Source organism: Phalaenopsis equestris, unplaced genomic scaffold (genome assembly GCF_001263595.1).
Source record: "Phalaenopsis equestris unplaced genomic scaffold, ASM126359v1 Scaffold000610, whole genome shotgun sequence".
Taxonomy (NCBI): domain Eukaryota; kingdom Viridiplantae; phylum Streptophyta; class Magnoliopsida; order Asparagales; family Orchidaceae; genus Phalaenopsis; species Phalaenopsis equestris.
In genome coordinates this window covers 390,740-409,903 of record NW_018165050.1, presented here as the reverse complement: position 1 = coordinate 409,903, position 19,164 = coordinate 390,740, and the positions used below count along the sequence as shown (strand labels likewise).

The 19,164-nt window shown below is 35.4% G+C and overlaps 2 protein-coding genes across 7 annotated transcripts in view; one reads left to right on the top strand and one right to left on the bottom strand.

Moving 5' to 3' along the window:
- Nucleotides 1–11,796, bottom strand: part of LOC110029922 (tRNase Z TRZ2, chloroplastic) — a 22,747-nt gene extending 10,951 nt beyond the window's left edge. Inside the window, exons 1-5 of one of the 4 annotated variants that reach the window (XM_020732411.1) lie at nt 11,217–11,796; nt 7,373–7,535; nt 7,220–7,290; nt 7,009–7,104; nt 6,814–6,927 (exon numbers count right to left, since the gene is read on the bottom strand). In XM_020732411.1, the coding sequence (XP_020588070.1) occupies nt 6,814–6,927; nt 7,009–7,104; nt 7,220–7,290; nt 7,373–7,535; nt 11,217–11,642 (870 nt within the window). In that variant the 5' untranslated portion in view covers nt 11,643–11,796. Of the gene's footprint in view, nt 1–6,813; nt 6,928–7,008; nt 7,105–7,219; nt 7,291–7,372; nt 7,550–11,216 lie in introns of all 4 variants that reach the window. The other 3 variants (XM_020732410.1, XM_020732409.1, XM_020732413.1) reach the window with 3 other exon arrangements.
- A 2,266-nt stretch (nt 11,797–14,062) lies between these two features.
- LOC110029925 (mannan endo-1,4-beta-mannosidase 6-like) overlaps nt 14,063–19,164 on the top strand; it is a 54,253-nt gene continuing 49,151 nt past the window's right edge. For all 3 annotated transcript variants that reach the window (XM_020732420.1, XM_020732419.1, XM_020732418.1), the window contains exons 1-2: nt 14,063–14,465; nt 15,316–15,510. In XM_020732420.1, the coding sequence (XP_020588079.1) occupies nt 14,100–14,465; nt 15,316–15,510 (561 nt within the window). In that variant the 5' untranslated portion in view covers nt 14,063–14,099. The remainder of the gene's footprint in view (nt 14,466–15,315; nt 15,511–19,164) is intronic.

The following is a 19,164-nucleotide window of genomic DNA, read 5'->3' as shown; positions in this document are numbered from 1 at the left end:
TTTTTATAAAATATTTCGCAGATCAAAACGGATGTCACAAATTGTTTAGTCTAGATGATTAAATCCCTATTACAAGTAATATATTTATTCTTCGGGATAAGTGTATTGCTTGTAGTATTGTGTTAAATCATCTAAACTATCTGAAAATGTGAGACTCGTTTGGTCTCACTTATTTTAAAAATTAAAAATGTTACTTCTTTAAAAAAAGTTATATTTATATTTAAATTATTTTCAAAATCACAAAATCATCACCCTTTTCAAACTACGAAAGTGAAGGTTGGACAATAAAACGGCCGACACTTCAACACCAACATAATTAGCACAAACTTCACCACCAAAAGCACCAACCACTGCATCAACATACACCACCAACAACGCCAACCCCATTTATCAACACACAACAAATACACCAACCCCAACATCAACACAAACACCAACATCACCACTAGCAAAACCACCCCCTTTATCAACACACACCAACAACAGCGCCAACCCTTTTATCTTTCCTCGAACAAAGATTGCAAACCACCAACAAGACTAACGAACAAGTAGAGCAACGAGGTTGTTCCAATTGACCCAATAAAATGAAGAGATGATTACATATAAGGTACTCAAAACATTGTTATTACAACTCAAGCACCCTCTTTCATCCATCTTTCAAGTACTCACTCAAATATCAAAGGTCATGATAAAACCCCAAAACATTGCTATTACAAATCAAGTACCCTCTTTCATCCATCTTTCCAATTCTCACTCAAATATCAAAGGACATGATAAAACCCTAAAACATTGCTATTACAAATCAAGCGCCCTCTTTCATCCATCAAATTCTCAATCAAATATCAGAGGTCGCAAGAAAACCCCAAAACATCGCAATTACAAATCAAGCGCCATCTTTTATCAAATGCATCGAAATCATAGTTCAAAAAATCACCAATGGAAATCGATTTGTGAACAACAATGTTTACTGTGCTCTCTATGTAATTGCGCCAAAACCATGAAATAGAGGAGAGAGCCCAAACTGAGCAAGCGACCATAATTTTCCCTAAAAAAAAAAAAAATCAATGTTTGCAATTGATTTGTAAACAATGTTCTTTCTTCTACTGTGTGTGTAATTGCGCCAAAAAATAAATAGATGGAAGAGTCCAACTGAGCTATGACAGAAAAATCAGAAACCACAAGAATGTCGCATGTGGCAAGAAATCACAAGATAGCCACAAGGGCTACAACAAAAAAACCAGAAACCACATAAAACCAATCCATGTGTCCCAAGGAGCAAGCCACAAATGCAAATCTCCAAACCATAAGCTAATTCCAATGCCAATAGTGTAGGGTATGGTAGAAAGTAGAAATTACCAATAGGAGAATGCTACCGGAATAGACAGTGTAGGAAGGTAGGAGAAGGGGAATGCCATCGGAACCCACCGAACAATGTTATGGGGGAAGAGGAGAAGAAAATAGAGAAGAACCGAGAACGAGATGAAGCGTGATCGAGAGGAGAGGAGGAGCTAGGGCGGAACCGAGAACACAAGGAGTCGAGCGAAGCATGCAGGGTCGAGGGGCAAATAAGGGATTATATGCAAACGAAAAGTGGGCTGCAAAGTAGAACCTGTGGCCCATGTTTTACTCAAATAAGCTGAAAATGCACCGTGAAGTTGTTTCCAAATGCCACCAACAAGCATTTTCTCGCCACGCTGTAGCTAAAATGTTGTCCCAAACGCAAATAGTCTTATTTCTTAACTTTGTAGTGCCTTTAAGGTTTTAAAATCATATCCCTAAAAATTAAGGCAATGCTTGATAGGTCAACACCCAATCAATCTCTAATATTAGAGTTTTCACAGGTTGAATGCATTCTACAAACGGTTCATCAAGAACTTTGGTTCTCTCGTTGTCTCTTTGACGAATAATTTATAAAAGATAAGTTTAAATAAAAGTCTTCTGAAAAATAAAAGTATTGATAACTGCATCACAAGAGCAAGGACTCCCTAACTGTGTTCAGCAAGTTCGCCTGAATTTTATTATGTGATACCCCTTGAATTTATTAGCCGAGTTTGCCTGCTTTAGTGAAAAGTCAAATGAGATAAAATTGAGGTATATAATTCAAAATAGAAAATTTTATGCTCTTTTTCAAACTTAAAGATATCAATAGTATTATTTTCACCCAAGAAATTTACTCTCATTTCAGATTTAACAGGCCTTGATATATATAAATACAAAACAAAATTAAGTGCAAACATGTCAAGTGAATCGAGTCCCTTCAAGATTACAACTTTATCATGAAACATATATCTAGCAATCAAAATTAACCAATAGATAATATCCTACATTTCCTTACTCTTACTTATTATGCACAACAATATGCCTGATTTTGACTGCATATGAGATGAGAATCTGACATTCTAAATTACTTGATTTATCATCATCAGAGGGACATATGAGATATTCCTTATACTACTTTATGATTTGAATAGATTTCTTTTTAAAAACAGTAGGCTTACAATTTACATAATCTTTTTCGTGATCATATTATTTGGAAAATGCATGTTAGTAGCATGGCAAGTCATGTTGGCAAGTCATGCTGATGGGATAAAATCAAAGTTTTACTAGAACTACATTTAAAATTGTACAATTGGATATTGAGGCGTTTTTCATTTATGAGGAGAGGTATATGCCTCAAGACATTTTGAGGCATAAAGCCCAAAATTTAAAAATTGCGTAAATTAATAAATATCATATAAATTATGAAGTGCAAAGTAAGAAATAATATATCAATATTCTAATTTATTAACACAATAATAAAAGTAATATACCAACATTCTAATTAAGTATCAAATAATAAATTGTGTAAAACTAGAAATAACACTAATATCCTAACCTCAAATAATGAAATAAGATGGGTTATTCAAACATTAAACTATCAAAGTAAGCTAAAATATTAAAATAAAATATTGAAATATCAAACTATAACAATCAAAATAAGTTAAATATTAATCTTTCTTTCTCATTCGTACTACCCCACATAAAAAACAATATATTATCAATATTTCAATTATTTATTTTAAAGACTCTATTACTCTCACCACACAATTGATTTTCATAAGAATTGTCGTCCTAATGAGATTTATCTCGCAACTTAGACTCAGTTGTATCTATATTCTATCATTCCTTATTATCTTAAATAGCAGTTATTTTTTTTATTTTTTAATGAATAATCATCAAGAAAAATATTAATGAAAATAATAATTATGTTAAGAATTAAAAATTTAACTGCATAATTTTTTATGAATACAATCTTTCTTTTATTTCTTGTTATTTAATGTGTAAGGTGCGAAAGTTGATAGTGAGATATATTGATATTACTTTTAGTTTTACTAAAAAAAAATTTAGATAACCTAAAAAAATTGAGGTATTTTTTGAGGCGAGGCGTGTCTTGAGGCATTTTTTTATGCGAGGCGTGCCTTGAGCAGGGGCTCCGCGCCTAGGTAAGGCATACGTCTCACTATTGGACAATGAGACTAAGATTCATTGTGATTTTTTATAAAACACGTGGAGGCGAAACTCAAGACACACCTCATATTGCACAATTTTAAACAAGATGCTAGAATGTATTTTTTACTGGCATTCATTAGGTAGGTCACTAGAATGATTTATCAGTATTATAGGATTTGTAGCCATAGTAGTATGCTGAGGACAGTAAATAGAGTATGTAAAATGATTCACTTTATTGCATGCTTAAAAACTACTAATGCATCTATGTAGCAAAACCTTTTTATAAGAAAATAGCTAGATTATAAGGGTTATTCAAGATTATAAATCTAAAATAGATATTCAATTAACTTCTTAGTCTAAAATTATAAAAATTACGAAGCACTACCATTTAAGCTTTCATTAGTCTTCAGCTTCGCACAGTCACACTGATGATCAAATTGAAGTAGTAAATAGAAATCATACAAAATCAATTAAGATTTTTGGTTAGAAAAGGTCTAAATAATTGAGATTTACATATAATACTGCCATATAAATATATATGGTATTCCACTTAAAATTTTTCAGGATTTGAACCCCTAAAAAGCCTACAAATCTTTCTCATTCAGCAGTGCGATCATATTCTAATTTCGCTCATCATTTATACAATATATGAATTTGTGTGTGTATGTGCGCATGTGTGCATGATTTGCATGATAAGTTTAGGAATACAACTAAATTGTATAACAAGAAATAGAGGTTTTTACATGCATAGCACCGGAAACATTATTATTCACATGTCTCACACCCCAAAGTTTACTTTTACAAAATCAACACTTTTGTTAACCTTCGTCTCCAACGGCGACGAAGGGGACGAAATCCAGCTATCGCTGCGAACTATGGAGTGAGTACAATTAAATGCAAGAGGATAAGGAAGGGGACAAGGGCCTGCTTCAAGCGATGGCGGAGAAGCTGTAGGTTGGAGGACTTCGTCTCAGAGCTCTGTGGGGGGTTCTGGTTTCTATCCGATGAAGATCGGAGGGCGATCACGACAGAAAGCTAACAACGGAGCACGGCGAGGCTTGCAATTGTAGGCATGAAGACGGATGGCGTAGAGGTGATGGTGCAAGGGGGTGATCTCAGCGGCCGGAGTTCTCAATGAGGTCCCAGTATGATGGAGGATGTTGAGGTGTGGCGCAAGAAGGCCATTGCTTACGAACTACTTCTCCATTATGACACGATCACCTGATCTAATGTCTTGATTTCATCCCCGTACGTCACTAGATGAAGGCATCAATAGCAAGATCATCGGAGAAGGAAAGACGACAAAGGAGATGCTTGAGACGGAAGGTTAACGAAAGTGTTGATTACGGGAAAGTAAACCTTGGGGTGCGAGATATGTAAATAAAAATGCTTCCAGTGCTGTGTATGACCCCTAAGAAATATTCTAACACTAAATTTGAGGAAAAATGATCATGCTCAACAACATATAATAAATGTGGCTTCAAGCAAACTAGGAATAAAAAAATGCACGCAAGAGAGTATCACCTTTTCAAAATAATTTGAAAATTCAATTCTAATATTAATACCTTATATTTAACTCATGATATATTTATTAGTCTTATTTTTAGACTTGAAGATATAGTGACTTACCAAAGTAGGTTCCAACCAGGAGAATTTCTTGTTGATGCTTTAACAAGAGAGATTTCCATTACATATGTTGCTTCCATAAATCTGATAATTCCAATTATGTTTGCTCACTTGGACACTAGAAGTATTATTTCATAGGAAGCTCTACTTGGAGAGAATGTTGAGCACAATTTTCCAGAACGATGAGAAGGAAAATTTGCTTCAAATGAACTGAAAAGCTAGCCCCTAACTACCTGGCTAGTTGAATGAGTATCAATTTTCCAGAATAATGTTCTTTGCTCACCCAAGGAATTCATGCGGTACATGCCTTTAGATAAGCCAAATCATCCATAAAAGCCCAACTTACCATGAGCAATTATGAGGCAAAATTGGTTATAACAGAAATGAACTGAACTTATTTTAAAGTCATTTAGGCTATATCTTTTTACGGTTGAATTTCTCTTTTACATTAATTTAATTAATTTATTACCTTTTTTTTTATTTGGATAAGAATATGACCATAAACAATTAGGAGTCAAAATAGGTTATACAGAAATGAACAAAGCTTGTTTTAAAGCCATTTAGGCTCTCTTTTTATGGTTAAATTTCTCTTTTACATTAATTTAATTAATTTATTAGCTTTTTATTTTTATTTGGATAAGACTGATCAATTGTAAATGTCTGTTAAAATTGGATAGGATTAAATTTGGTATAATTAGCATTGCCCTTGTCACAGATCTCTACAAACAAGTATCCATGATATACAATCAATTGACTGAAGAAAAATAAAATTGAATTATTTGTAAGGCAAATTAAGTGCTTATAAGATCAAATTATGTATAGATATGACTCCAATTGGTATGCCTGGAGTTCATTCTCCTGGAGTTCATTCGCTAATCCCACTCCATATAGATCTTATATACTAGACCAGCAATAATTCTAAGGCCACTCATATCATGGGAGTGGGCTTGTTGTAAGCATTTTACATATGATATAAAACCTAGAAGTTACAAATACCAATATTTCATCCTGAATGAAGCTGTACATCAAACAAAACCAAACTAGATTGTGATCAAAATCCCCTATATTGCTGGATGTTGAAGACTTTAGATGCCAATTAAAACAATTTGAATCTACTTCGAAGCAAGGCAAGCAGGCATGCAAGCAAGTTGCATGCATATATAAATCAAAATATATTCACTCATAAATCATATACATATAATAATATTAAAATTTTAACTACAACAAATCATCAGCAAAATCATAGTTTCCATAATGTAATGACCCATAAATCATAAACAAAACCTATTATAAAAATTAAGAGAATATAAATTTAACGTAAAATTCCAAATGATTTCCAAAAAAAAATTGGAAAATTGTCAAGGAATACCATGTAGTACAAATGATATTACTATTTTAACTTCAAAAGAGGAAGGTGAGAATTCAATCCCTTAATAAATTAAAAACAAATATTAAAATTGCCATTTTTCTATATCCATGGTGATTTATCCTGACCTAAATGGATGTCAAATGTTTTTTCTTTTTTTTTATAATTTCAAATTTTTTACACATTTTTTCATATATGATGACTGCCGGTGCCATATCAGGCATTTGACATTGTAACAGGAACTGATACCTTGAATTTCAAGAGTATCCATACATCTTAGACTAAAACCTAAAAACTAACAAATAGAAGCCCATATGTATTGGAAAGAATACCTCAGTGATAAGAACTTTTGCTCGGAGAGCATCTAAATTTTGAGGATCGCTTATAAAATCAGATGTTGTGTCTCCAGTGAAAGCAACTTCAGGAGATAAAATTGTATCCGTAATCTACAAAAAGAAAATTTTCAATAAGCTTAAAGGAATAATGTATACAAAATAGTTCTGTTATAGGGAGTATTGGATACAGGCCTCAACACCAGAAAGCTTCAGTTTCTTGATTTGAGTGCCTTTTAGATGAGTATATTGCTTTTTAAGCTTCCTTCTCATTGAGTAAATAACATATCCCTGGATCAACATAGAGATTGCCGCACATAAAAAATTACATGCCCAATATTAACCACAGAACCAGGCCAAAAGCATTTGTGAGGGAAAATGCAGTTACAAAAATAAGATTTAACACCTGGCTGGGAATAACATGGCTAGTTCGGAATGGCCTTACAACAATATCATTCCTCATCTCATAGGTCTCGCCTGAAATAGAGGGGAAAAAAAGAGTTAATGCAAAACAACCACTGAAATAAAAACCTAAATAAAGGAGAAAAAAAATGCATACCCACATCCAATGCAACTAAATTGAGCTTTAACTCATCATGACTCATGGCCCGATGAATCTCAAATAGCTTCTCTACATTCTCCTTAATACAAGTAGGAACAAAAACTGTTGGCGGCTTCAGACTGTACAAGCCTCGAGTTGCAACATACATTGGCAGTCCCCCCTATGTACAATTAGCTGTGCTATTATTAATACTTCATAATTTCAAGTTAGGCCAACAAAGCACCTCCACAAATACAACAAAAAAAAGGTATGAAAGCAAGCTATCTTCCTTGATTCAGATCATCCAATATGGTTAAAAAGACATGCCAAAGTTACCACCATGATACAGTTGCCACACCATCTCTTCATGAGATTTAGAATCCATCGCTGATTTTCAGAGTTTATGTGTCAAAAACAGTATTACCACCATAAGGTTAACTACGAAGGCTTTTTATTTTACTTTTGAACTTTTATTCCACACTCTATGTGTTAGAAGGGTTGAACAGTGGGGCTGAACCTGATGAACCCAATATACTACTAGACGGATACCCATCAACTCAAAAATTTAAACTGATGAGTAAGGCCTATTTCTAGTTTCCTAAGAAAAGAACCCACAAATTTTATCTTCAATATGAGAATAATTTCACGCTTATTTGTATCTCAACAATATCCCATTTAGGGTATATTTGGGACAGCTTTCCACCTAATTTGTTTTTCAGACCATCACCACAATTTTGTTCGGAGAATTAGTTTTTTTGCTGTTTTTTAGAAATTTCTATGGTAGAAAGCTATTTTTTTTCAATTTGAGTTGTTAAAATGTAGTAACAGTCAGATAGTTGCGGCCTTATTTCTCGTAAATAAAAAAAAAATCTGTAATAGCCACCACAGCTTTATAAACAATAGTTTATTTGCATCAGCTTCACAACTACTTCTTCATACAGCTGCAACTGCCCCAAACATACCCTTAGCCCTCCACAATAAAATCCCACTAGCTATAAAATCCCCTAAACACTTAACTATCATGCTCACCTCCACCATTTAATTAAAGGAACTTGACTTTTACAATATACGCATATTTAATGAAGAACCCCTGCTTCTTAAAAATATTGGAAGCATCACTAGATTAAGTTGAGCCCAAAATACAAATAGTAAACACGTATCAACCAAAAAACTTAAGCTAAAAAGTAATGATTGTTGCTAGTATAGAAGAGCACAATTCTAATTTTCATTTTCAATGCAGGAATATTTTCACTCTTATTTGTATCTCACCAATCTCTCATTAACTATAGAGTTCTCTACATACAAATGACAGTAGAGACAAATTCCCTTAACTCTTTTCCACCATACACTCCTTTCAATATTTGATCTTAGACACTTAACATTTACAACAAACTGATTTTTTTTACAAAAATCTTCCATTTTTTTAAAGTATGAAAGATAACATATTCATTTTCTAGAAAACAAATTAATAACATTCCGGTCTAGTCATTAAAGAGGGTGACGTTGTAAAATTACCATCAAGTAATGCCACTAGGACTTCAAACATCAACTATTACAATCTCCAAGTTTTGAGTTTATAGTTTCCAATAACACAACATCACAAAAATAGGATCCAACAACTTCAAATTTAAAAGCTTTCCTTTTAAATATAGAATTTTCATCCCCATCTCACTTAATATCCTAGCGTTAGATGTCCTATGTATGATTAATGTTTTAGCCTAATGTTGCTTTCAATATTCTAGTATTATAAGTTATATACAGTGTTCACATTTGTTGTCATGTGCTATTGAATATCACCCTTAATTACCTTTCAAGTGATAGCGCTAAAGGCATTATATTCTTTTTTATCAAGCCATCTATTTCACATTGGATTCCTCTCTAAGCTTGAAATATATCTCACCTTGTGAAGATTCCAAATAAACCCCTTAGCAGTTTTAATCTGAATCATCGATTCTCATGATACTTTTGAGATTGTCACCAACAAAACAAAGTTCATCGTGATCTCAAACATAATGATTTTATAAAAGGCCTTTAAATAAAATAATATTAAAAAAACACTTAAATTGTAGAATCTAATACCTCATCAGAACATCAATAATGGAGAACTTGGTTCCCTGAATCTCTTTCGTGGAATCCTTCACTTATTCCTTTTTCCAGTTTCATTTATTTTTTTACTTTTTTTTTGTGGGAAATTTTTCATGAGCCCAATCATTCAAGATTATCTACATAATGCCATTATGATCTTTAAACTAAACTTTTCTTGGATTGTTATATTATTTTTTTCTCAAATTATAGCACATTTTCTGTAATAATTCCAATAATTTAATGAAAAAGAAGAGCCTTTGTCAAACTCTTGTCTAGAGTGTCTTCATTTGGGTTTAAGTAATGGAAAATATTTAGCTTCAACTTCATAAGCCATTTTAATTGCAAACTACTATTGGAATTCCATTCTAGCTTTACGAAAGTGATGATAATAAGCTCAAGGTACAAACCTTAGCCTCAACATTATCAAACGTGCTCAACTTACTTTTGAACAAAAAGAATTTATTGGCATGTCCTATTGTATTGACATATTTTCCATAATATGATTTAAGAATTTAATGCAGAAGGTTTTTGTACATATATGATGAAGCTGTCATTACTCCAGCCAGTCTTCTTGCATGGTAAGTTAGGGGCAACATTCTTGATAGATAATAGGTGTGAAACTCTCATGGCTATTTCAGGACCCAAGGCTCAATACAGCTCGCCTAAGCCCTAGTATGATAAAAAGAAAAAAAAATCTCTACTCCAAAAGGAAAAACTATAAGTTGTTTCAATTAGCACCCTTGCGAAATCGTATCTGGACATATCCATTTAACACCATTCAATTCACTCTAGCTGGTTCCAGAAGATAGAATGTCTTGTGCTTGCCTAAAGTATCAAGCAATCCATGCAGTATAACAAATTAATGTAATAACAAAACTGGACAAAGCACATGCATAGATGTGAACTTCCCTAAGATTACTCGTTCTCTATTATGAAAGGCTGTTAAGACCAAATTGAGATCAACACTAAATAGTCATATAAAAGCATTTATTGCAAAACAATCCTTACACTGTTGACAAGAAAAAAATAATATTATTCTTTCCTACTAGTTCCTCGACCAGGTCGCTTGGCTGGGCCATCTCATAATTGTCATCTTTGTCCCACGCTAACTCTTCATCAAAAGAGATTAAAAAGATGGGATGACAAAAATACAATCGATAATGTGCATCACATCAAACATAATCAAACCGCGAGTCAATGGAATATATCTGAACTATAATCTCTCTTGCAAAACATGGAAGCGGAAATCAAACAATAAATTGGATCGAACTTGGGGTGGAGATAATGAATGATAACAAAAAATACAACAATTCTTGAACTTGTTCTTATTCAAGAATAAAAATTCATTCATATAAATTGGAATGTACATGAAGTCATTGATTTGAATTTTGTATTTATCTAGATAACAAGAATTTGAAACATGAACTGGTGTTTTCTCTCGTAGAGTAAAAATCGACGTGCGTTTTTACGGGTTCATTTAATTGATACGTACACAATATCACAAGTAAATATTTTGATTCCAGCATTTTCATAATTAATTAATGTAGAAGGTCTCCACATCCAGGATGAAACTTCAGCCTCGACAAAAAATGAGTGAGTCCTACAAGTTCCCCAAAACCAACAACAAAAGAAGCAAAATGATGGATTCAAAAGAAAGAAAGACAGATCGAAAGGAGAAGAAAAATTATCTGGAGGGAAAGCAGCTGCATGCAGCATGAAACCTGACGATGAGCTGCAAAGAAGATGGGCGATGGAGCAAGGGATAAAGGAAACTTACAATGTGATCAAGATGAGCATGGGTAATGAACAGGAAGTCTTGACTAACAGCCCTGGCCGGGCATCTTCCAATGTCAAAGGCCGAGTTGAGACTCGGCACCACCACACATGTCTCGTGACCTCCCACAGATATTCCTTCGAAGAAGTATCCCTCCAAATCGACAACCTTCTTCTGCACTTCCGCCCTCGCTCGGCGGTACTCTTCCTCCTCCATCGCTCGTTCGATCACGGACATGAACCCCGACCTCTTCCGAGCCACCGCTGAGCAACTATGTCCGCTTCCTGAGGAATACGACACAACGGCGGAATAGGGAGTTCGCGGCGCGCAGAAAGGAAATGAGAAGGGAAGGTCGGGAGAGAGCTGGGATAAGGAGAGAAGAAAAGGGAAGGGAACAGAAGGACATGAAATGCCGGAGGAAATCTGCATCTCTGACTTGGATCACACAGCAATCACATTTGCAATCAGGGTTTAGGATTTGGAGGCGAATCTGCCTTCGACAGAGAGAAGGGCTGATTAGAAGATAAGGACCGTGGGGCGGCCTTGCGGGCTGACGGTGTTGATGGGCTCGAGCAAAAACCAACCCAATACACTTGCTTTGCGCTTTGGACCAAGCTAGACCTCACGATGAGTTAATTATTACTCTATTAAAAAAAAAAAAAAATTATAGTCATAACCTCTTCAAATGATGGTTGCTATATTTTTTTTTGGCGACAAAGCACTTCCATAATTGATTTTAGGTAATAAATAAAAAACATTTCCGTTATCCTCAATATAATATGGCATATCAAAATAGTATGAAGAGATGTGTTCATCATATTCTCTTTTGGGGGTGAATTTGATATCGTTATATTTGTATGAATTTTTAATTTATAAATTACTGTGAAAAATTTAATCTTTTATTCGAAAAATTCAATTTTAAAATGAACAAAGACCTAAATATATAGGGATAAAATTTCATGTCTCCTATAAAAGGGCTGTTGAATTCAGTAGTATTGTTCATTTGTCATTTTTTGGCATCTTTTTACTCTTGGTTAGTCATGTTTTATTCCGCTCATTTCCATTCACCACAACCCTACGAACTTTTGTCGTTATGGGTCTGTCTACGGCATCGAAGATGAATCAAGAGGAGATCAAGGGTTATCAAAAGTCCTATGTCTCGTTGTAGTTGATTTATTGTAAACAAAGCACTTAAAAAAATTCATAGGATACTATAATTTCAAAAATTAATAAAATTTGGGTGTAATTAGATTGCGCTCATATCGAACGAAAAAGAAGTTCCCCGCTCGAGTCCTGGAACTCCTGAATCCCGCCATTACGTCTTCACCTTTCCCATTCTCCAACAATCTTTGTTCGCAGATCCACCTTTATCTCTCGCGCAGGCTACATTCACATAGCATATTCTTCTTCTCTCTTCGCCAGCATCCATCGCAGAAGCCTCGTGATCCCTCGGGAGCTTCATTCGCCAAAGATTCCGGCAGGGAAAGCTCAGAATAATTGATTGTCGGAAGTTCTCGCAGAAGATTTCAGGGGCCAATCCTTCGATCAGTGCGATCTCGAAGCAGAGAAGGCATCATTCCGGCAAGCAAGCTATCGATCGGTGCGATCCTAAACCAGGCAAGGCGCGACAAGCTCTCGATCGGGCTGTTCACGCCTGTATGGTCATATGCTATACTATTTTTGCTTCGTTTTTTTTTTTTCTAGGGTCTATTTTTAAGGTCATAGGCCTCCATAATGCATATCTTTTTCACATTGACTTAATCTAGCATAATCTTTTGGTTAATCTTCCATTTTTTCCTCCGTTTTTGTTAAAGGAATTATGGCAACTCTTGCAATATGAAAAGTTATCTTATGCTAATTGTGCTCTTTCAGCTTTATATTTCCTGAATAGTGTGAACTTTTATATTTAGCCGAAGTGTGAACTTTTATTGTTTTTTATTAGTTGGTTAAATGCATTTTATTAAAAAGCTTTTCATTTCGATTGTTTATTTAAATATCAAATATGTAATATTTTTAAAAATAAATAAATAATTAATGAAAAATAAAAACAATATACCCCCCATTTAAAGACAACCAAATGGATTGTAAGTATTAGAGTACATTATTTTTACTTTAATGTCTATGCATCTAGTTACAACAACAAGAACAACAAAAAAATCTTAATCCCACAACGTGGGGTCGGCTACATGAATCTTTTTTCTCCATTGCATCATATTTAGTGTCATATTTTTATTTAGAATGATCTAAAGAATTCATGTCATGATTTTTTTCGACAAATTTTATGCTGATTGTCGACTACACAGTGTTAAACAGAAAAAAATAATTAACTTTTATTTACTTTACAAACAATCAAATTATATCAAAATATTCAAAATTCACTAAAATCTTATAAATAATTTAAATTGCACATCATTTGGAGGAAACTAAGCAACCCCCAAATTATTCAAAAATTGCGCTTGAGTGATTATTCCCGTGACCTCCTCAAAGAATCTACAGTCCACTCCATCAAGGGATCCACCTCCCGCTCCCAAAACTTGGGAAAAAATTTGCGTACATAAGACGTACGCAGAGCTGCGTGTTCAGGAGGTTATAACCGCGTTATACCCCCTATAACCTCCCTGTAACCTACCTGTATATCAAAATAGAAGTGTAGAACTTGCTAGAAGGTACATGTAGGTTACATGGAGGTTACATAGAGGTTACATAGAGGTTACAAGGGTATAACGCGGTTATAACCTCCTAAAATCCTCCATATAACCTATTTGTAGTTTACAGTAAATTTTTTCCCAAAACTTAGATGTAACAATGAGAAAAAGTTGTTGTGAGCTTTAGCCGCACAAAATAAGAAGAGAGGGGGAGAGAGAGGACTCGCGAAGGAGGCGAGAGATGGAAAGAAGAGCGTACACGGCATTCGGATTCATCCTGCTTGCCACCTTCTTCTACTTCAACTGGATCTCTTCCGGCAGCGGTGGAGGGTTTAGGATCCGTATTCCGATCCCATGGTTGCAACCAAAGATGGACTTCATTGGGCGGAACGGAACTCATTTTATTGACGTGGAGGACGGAACACCGGTATACGTGAACGGGTGGAACTCGTACTGGCTGATATCGTCTAAGCTGGAGGAGATCTCGGAGATGTTTCGCCGCGGACGAGCCATGGGAATGACAGTCTGCCGCACATGGGCCTTCAGTGATGGCGGTGCCAATGCGCTTCAGATCTCCCCGGGTCGTTTCAACGAGCGCTATTTACAGGTCTCTTTTCTCTCACTCTCTCTCCCTCACTCCAACGAGCGTATGCGAGCGGTGTTGTCATTAAGGGAGGAGTCATGGTGCTTGGCATGTGTCAAGCTTTGGTAGGCTATTAATGATGAATGTTGCTGGGGAAAATGAATTTCTCATGAAACTGTATAGGGAATTGTGCTGCTCCCAGCAAGTATTCGGTAGCTGTTAGATATTGGACTGTGCAGGCTTATCACCATAGCAATAATGGCGGATTCAGGATTTCAGTAGGGATTGAATAATTGGAAAAATATTTTTCAAATTCTTCGCGGGGGAATTCATACAGAATTTAACCTTTGTAGCTATATTATCGAACGTGGGGAAACATAATCTTAGCAGAGTTTGATTGATGATAAAGTTTGGTTTTATAGGAATGAAAACGAGAGTAGTTTGCTAGATAAGGTTCTGAAAATTTCCCCAAGTTGCAATCTAATTTTTTCTGGCGCATTTGTTTGAAAAATTAAGCTTAGATGCAGCATTCAGTATTCTCATGTAGTCTGCGGGTTACAGACTTTGATTCAATGTTTTGTTCAACTTTCAGGTATTCTTGTAATGGAATCATAGTACATGAAATCCTTTTGCATCTACGGCGAGAGTAAATTTTTGATAATTTATAACTTTGCGTGTTTGAGATTTAATAGCAGATTGAATGCTGTCATCATTAGGTTCATGGCAGAAGGGTAGATAAATTCTCTTTCTTATTTTGAATCAAATTTTGATCTACCTTACAAAATTTATGTCATAATGATTGATATGTAACTCTAATACTCCTATCTTTTGCTGACTTTAATTCCTTTATGGCAATTTTTTTTTTGCATATTAGGCACTGGATTTTGTCATATATGATGCAAGGAGGAACAATATAAGGTTAATTCTTTGTCTCGTGAATAATCTTAACGCATTTGGAGGGAAGGCTCAATACGTAAGATGGGCACAGGCTGCTGGAGCCAATGTGACCTCGACAGATTCATTCTTCTCAGACCCCATCATTAAGCACTACTACAAGGATTATGTCAAGGTATATGGCTTGACATCTGGTTTATGAAGCTGTAGTTTTAAAGTTGAATACTTAGTCCTGCGAACTTCCTTTGAATTTTGAAGTGTCAGTTTCATAGTGTCAATATATGTATCCTATCTAACAAGGAACATCAAATAGTAGCTATTTATATATATTTGGATGGGTAAGTATTTAAATACCAGGATGCTTGTACGTGGATTCTTATTTTTCTCTTGGAGCCTCTTAAAACATTCTTTCAATGCTATAGACTAGTCAAAGTTTTTTTTCCTTGGAAATCATCTTAATGAAGAAGATTTATGCAAAAATATAATTTGTACGAACTCAAACAAATTACCAATTAATGTAGAAACTATGATCTTTAATGGCGGCATTGTTATCTGCAATTAGATGTTGCTCAAGTAGTTTAGAATATGAAGGTGTTTAAAAATATAAAGATAGTAAAACGAAGCCACTTGATGCTCGTGAATGATGTTGAAGGCCTTTTAAATTGTGTTTCATGGCTAACTGTTGATTGTAAAAATGACATTAATTGTGATTGTTTGTTTCTTCTTGGTATATCTAAGCTTGATTTTCTAAAGCATGAATCATTTAAAATGTAAAAGTTATAGTTTATTTCAATCTTTTAATCATATGTACTTTCAACAAGTCCCTGAGTATAGAGGATTCCTCTAGGCTTGGTCTTACTTTTTCACTAAGAACATGCTTCTACTAGACTTTACTTTCTTTTACTTTCAAAGCTGACCCGACATATGGAGCTTGGGAAGTGGAGAACTCCATGGTCATGTTATGACTGATCTAACTCCACATAGACCTCGATTATATATGTTATTTCCTTCAGCTAGCGCCCTTTGGACGGCTGTCTGTGATACCTACTATGATGTAGGAAATTTCGGCCAACTATATGAGATATCTAAGAAGATTCAGGAGGCAAAACATGGGTCAAGGACTGTGACCTAGTATTGTAATGGTCTTGTTGCACTATGGATGAAATCCGACCTATACTACGACTACACTTGGGATTCTTTGACTGACTTATCCCTCTTCCAGAAGAACGTAGAAAAGGATCGTATGTCCCAATTCCTTGCTGGCCTTAACGAAGACCTTGACAGAGTCTGGGGCAGTATTCTTGGTCAAGATCCTCTTTCTTCTACTCGAGCTGCTTTCACTGAGATTTGTCACGAAGAAAGCGAGAAACTTTTCATGCTCGACACTTCCACCCCATCTATCGAAGCATCCACCTTGATCTCTAATAGTTCTGAACCTTGGGTTGGTCACCCAACTTGTGATTTCTGCCACAAACCCAACCACATTTGTGATAAGTGTTGGAAGCTGCACGGGAAACCGACATCCAAACCTTGGGTCAAATCTTTCAAGAGTCTCGCCATGACATCTGAATCCAACACACTACAACCAACCTCTACTCGGAACAATCAAATGCCTCTAATTTTCTTAGAAGTCAAATGGAACACTTAATCAAGCTGCTTGAATCCAGTCCGCTTTCTTCCAGACCATTAACCTCTCATGTTCATCAATGTATCAATCCTATGATATTCTAGTCCATGGATCATTGATTTAGGCGCCACAAACCACATGACTGGAAGCTCTCAAGCATTCTCAACATACTATCGTTGCTCAGGAAAATATACTGTTAAAATTATTGATGGATCTCAAAGTTTCATTGTTGATAAAGGGTTTGTTGTTTTAACAACAGATCTAACTTGGAATTTGTGTTACATGTACCTTTGCTGAAATGTAATATTTTATCTATCTGTAAATTGATATATGACATTGATTGTGTTGCTCATTTTTCTTCTGATGTCTGTCTTTTTGGATTGTCGTTTGGGGATGATAATTGAAACTGTTAAGCGGGTTGACAGACTCTACCTTTTTCAAAAGGAAAGTACATAGAACAAGGACACTCCACCTAATATTTGCAGTTTATCTTAGTCCAATGAATGTCCTATTATGTTGTTACATTGTCGTTCGGGTCATCCTAATTTCTAGTACCTAAAAAAATTGTATCTGTTGATGTTTACTAATAAAAATCCGTCTAATTTAAACTGTGAAACATGTCAGTTAGCTAATCATCATCGTGTTTCTTATCCACCTCACAATTATACACTATCCGCTCCTATCTCTCTTATTCACGGTGATTTATGGGGACCTTCTCGCACTCGTAAGTACACCAATAAACGGTGTTTTCTTTATTTGATTGATGACCACACTTGGATGACATGTGTTTACATTTTAAAAAAACAAATTTGAAGTTGCTGTTACTTTGAAAAATTTCCACACCTTTGACCTAATTCAAAATGCCTATTCAAGTCTTTCGGATTAACAATTATCGTGAATTTCTTAACTATATATTAGGAGAATTCTTGGTAAGTGAGGACATCTTTCATCATAGCTTATGTACCGACACTCAACAAATGGGGTAACCGAATGGGGTAATCGAGAGAAAAAAACTGACTTCTTCTCGACGTTACTCGCTTCATTATGTTTCACTCAAATGTCCCAATTCATCATGGGGTAATCGAGAGAAAAAAACTGACTTCTTCTCGACGTTACTTGCTTCATTATGTTTCACTCAAATGTCCCAATTCATCATAGCTTATGTACCGACACTCAACAAATGGGGTAACTGAGAGAAAAAAAACTGACTTTTTGTTGACGTTACTCGCTCCATTATGTTTCACTCAAATGTCCTAAAACGTTTATGGAATGATGCTATTCTAACCACCACTTATCTCATAAATAGAGTTTCCTCAAATATTCACAATTTTTGTTCTTTTAGCTATCCTAAGATCTTGCTTTCCTAACAATCGGGTCTTCTTCACTTTAGATTTAAAATATTTTTAGGCTCAAAACTTTTGTTCGGAACACGACTCCAATTCGAAGTAAACTTGATCTTAGGTCTATCTAATGTGCTTCCTCGGATGCTCTGCCACTCAAAAAAGGTATCGATTCCTCGACCCTATCACAAATAAGATCTATGTGAGTGCTGATGTTTCCTTTTTTTAAAGTGTGCCCTGCTTCATAACCCGACCTCCAGTGAGGGGGAGCTAGAGTTCTTGGACACTGTTCCTTACTCTACTTCTGTGGATGTTCACCCTACGTCACTTACCATCGAGTAACCCTCTCTACTTTTGGTTCCACCCACTTCTCTTACCACCAAAAAGTCCGTTGTCCCTTTGGTTTCACCAACACATCCTCTCACTCTTTGCGTCTACACTAGGCGCACTCATTCTGATGCACTTACTTTGGTGCTCGCTAACTCTTTGCTGGACCCTGAATCCCCTCAGGACGACATCCCCAACATTACTACTCCAAATGAGGAAGTTAGTTCCTCTTGTAATGTAAAGAATTAGACACTCTCTCTATCCCATGACATACTATGTTTTTCTTCGCAGATTATCACCATCCTAGAGAGCATTTTCTTTGGCCCTGACTAATCATCAGCATCCATCTACTATTGAGGCTGCCTTTCAAAATCCAGACTGAAATATTGTTGTCATGGAGGAGATGAGTTCTCTTCGGCGGTAGGGCTGTAAACGAGCCGAGCTTGAGCGAGCTCAGGCTTGGCTCGTTCGAAATAACTCGTGTTCGAAATCGGCTCGTGAACAGTGTGTTCGTTTTCGGCTCGATTTAAATATT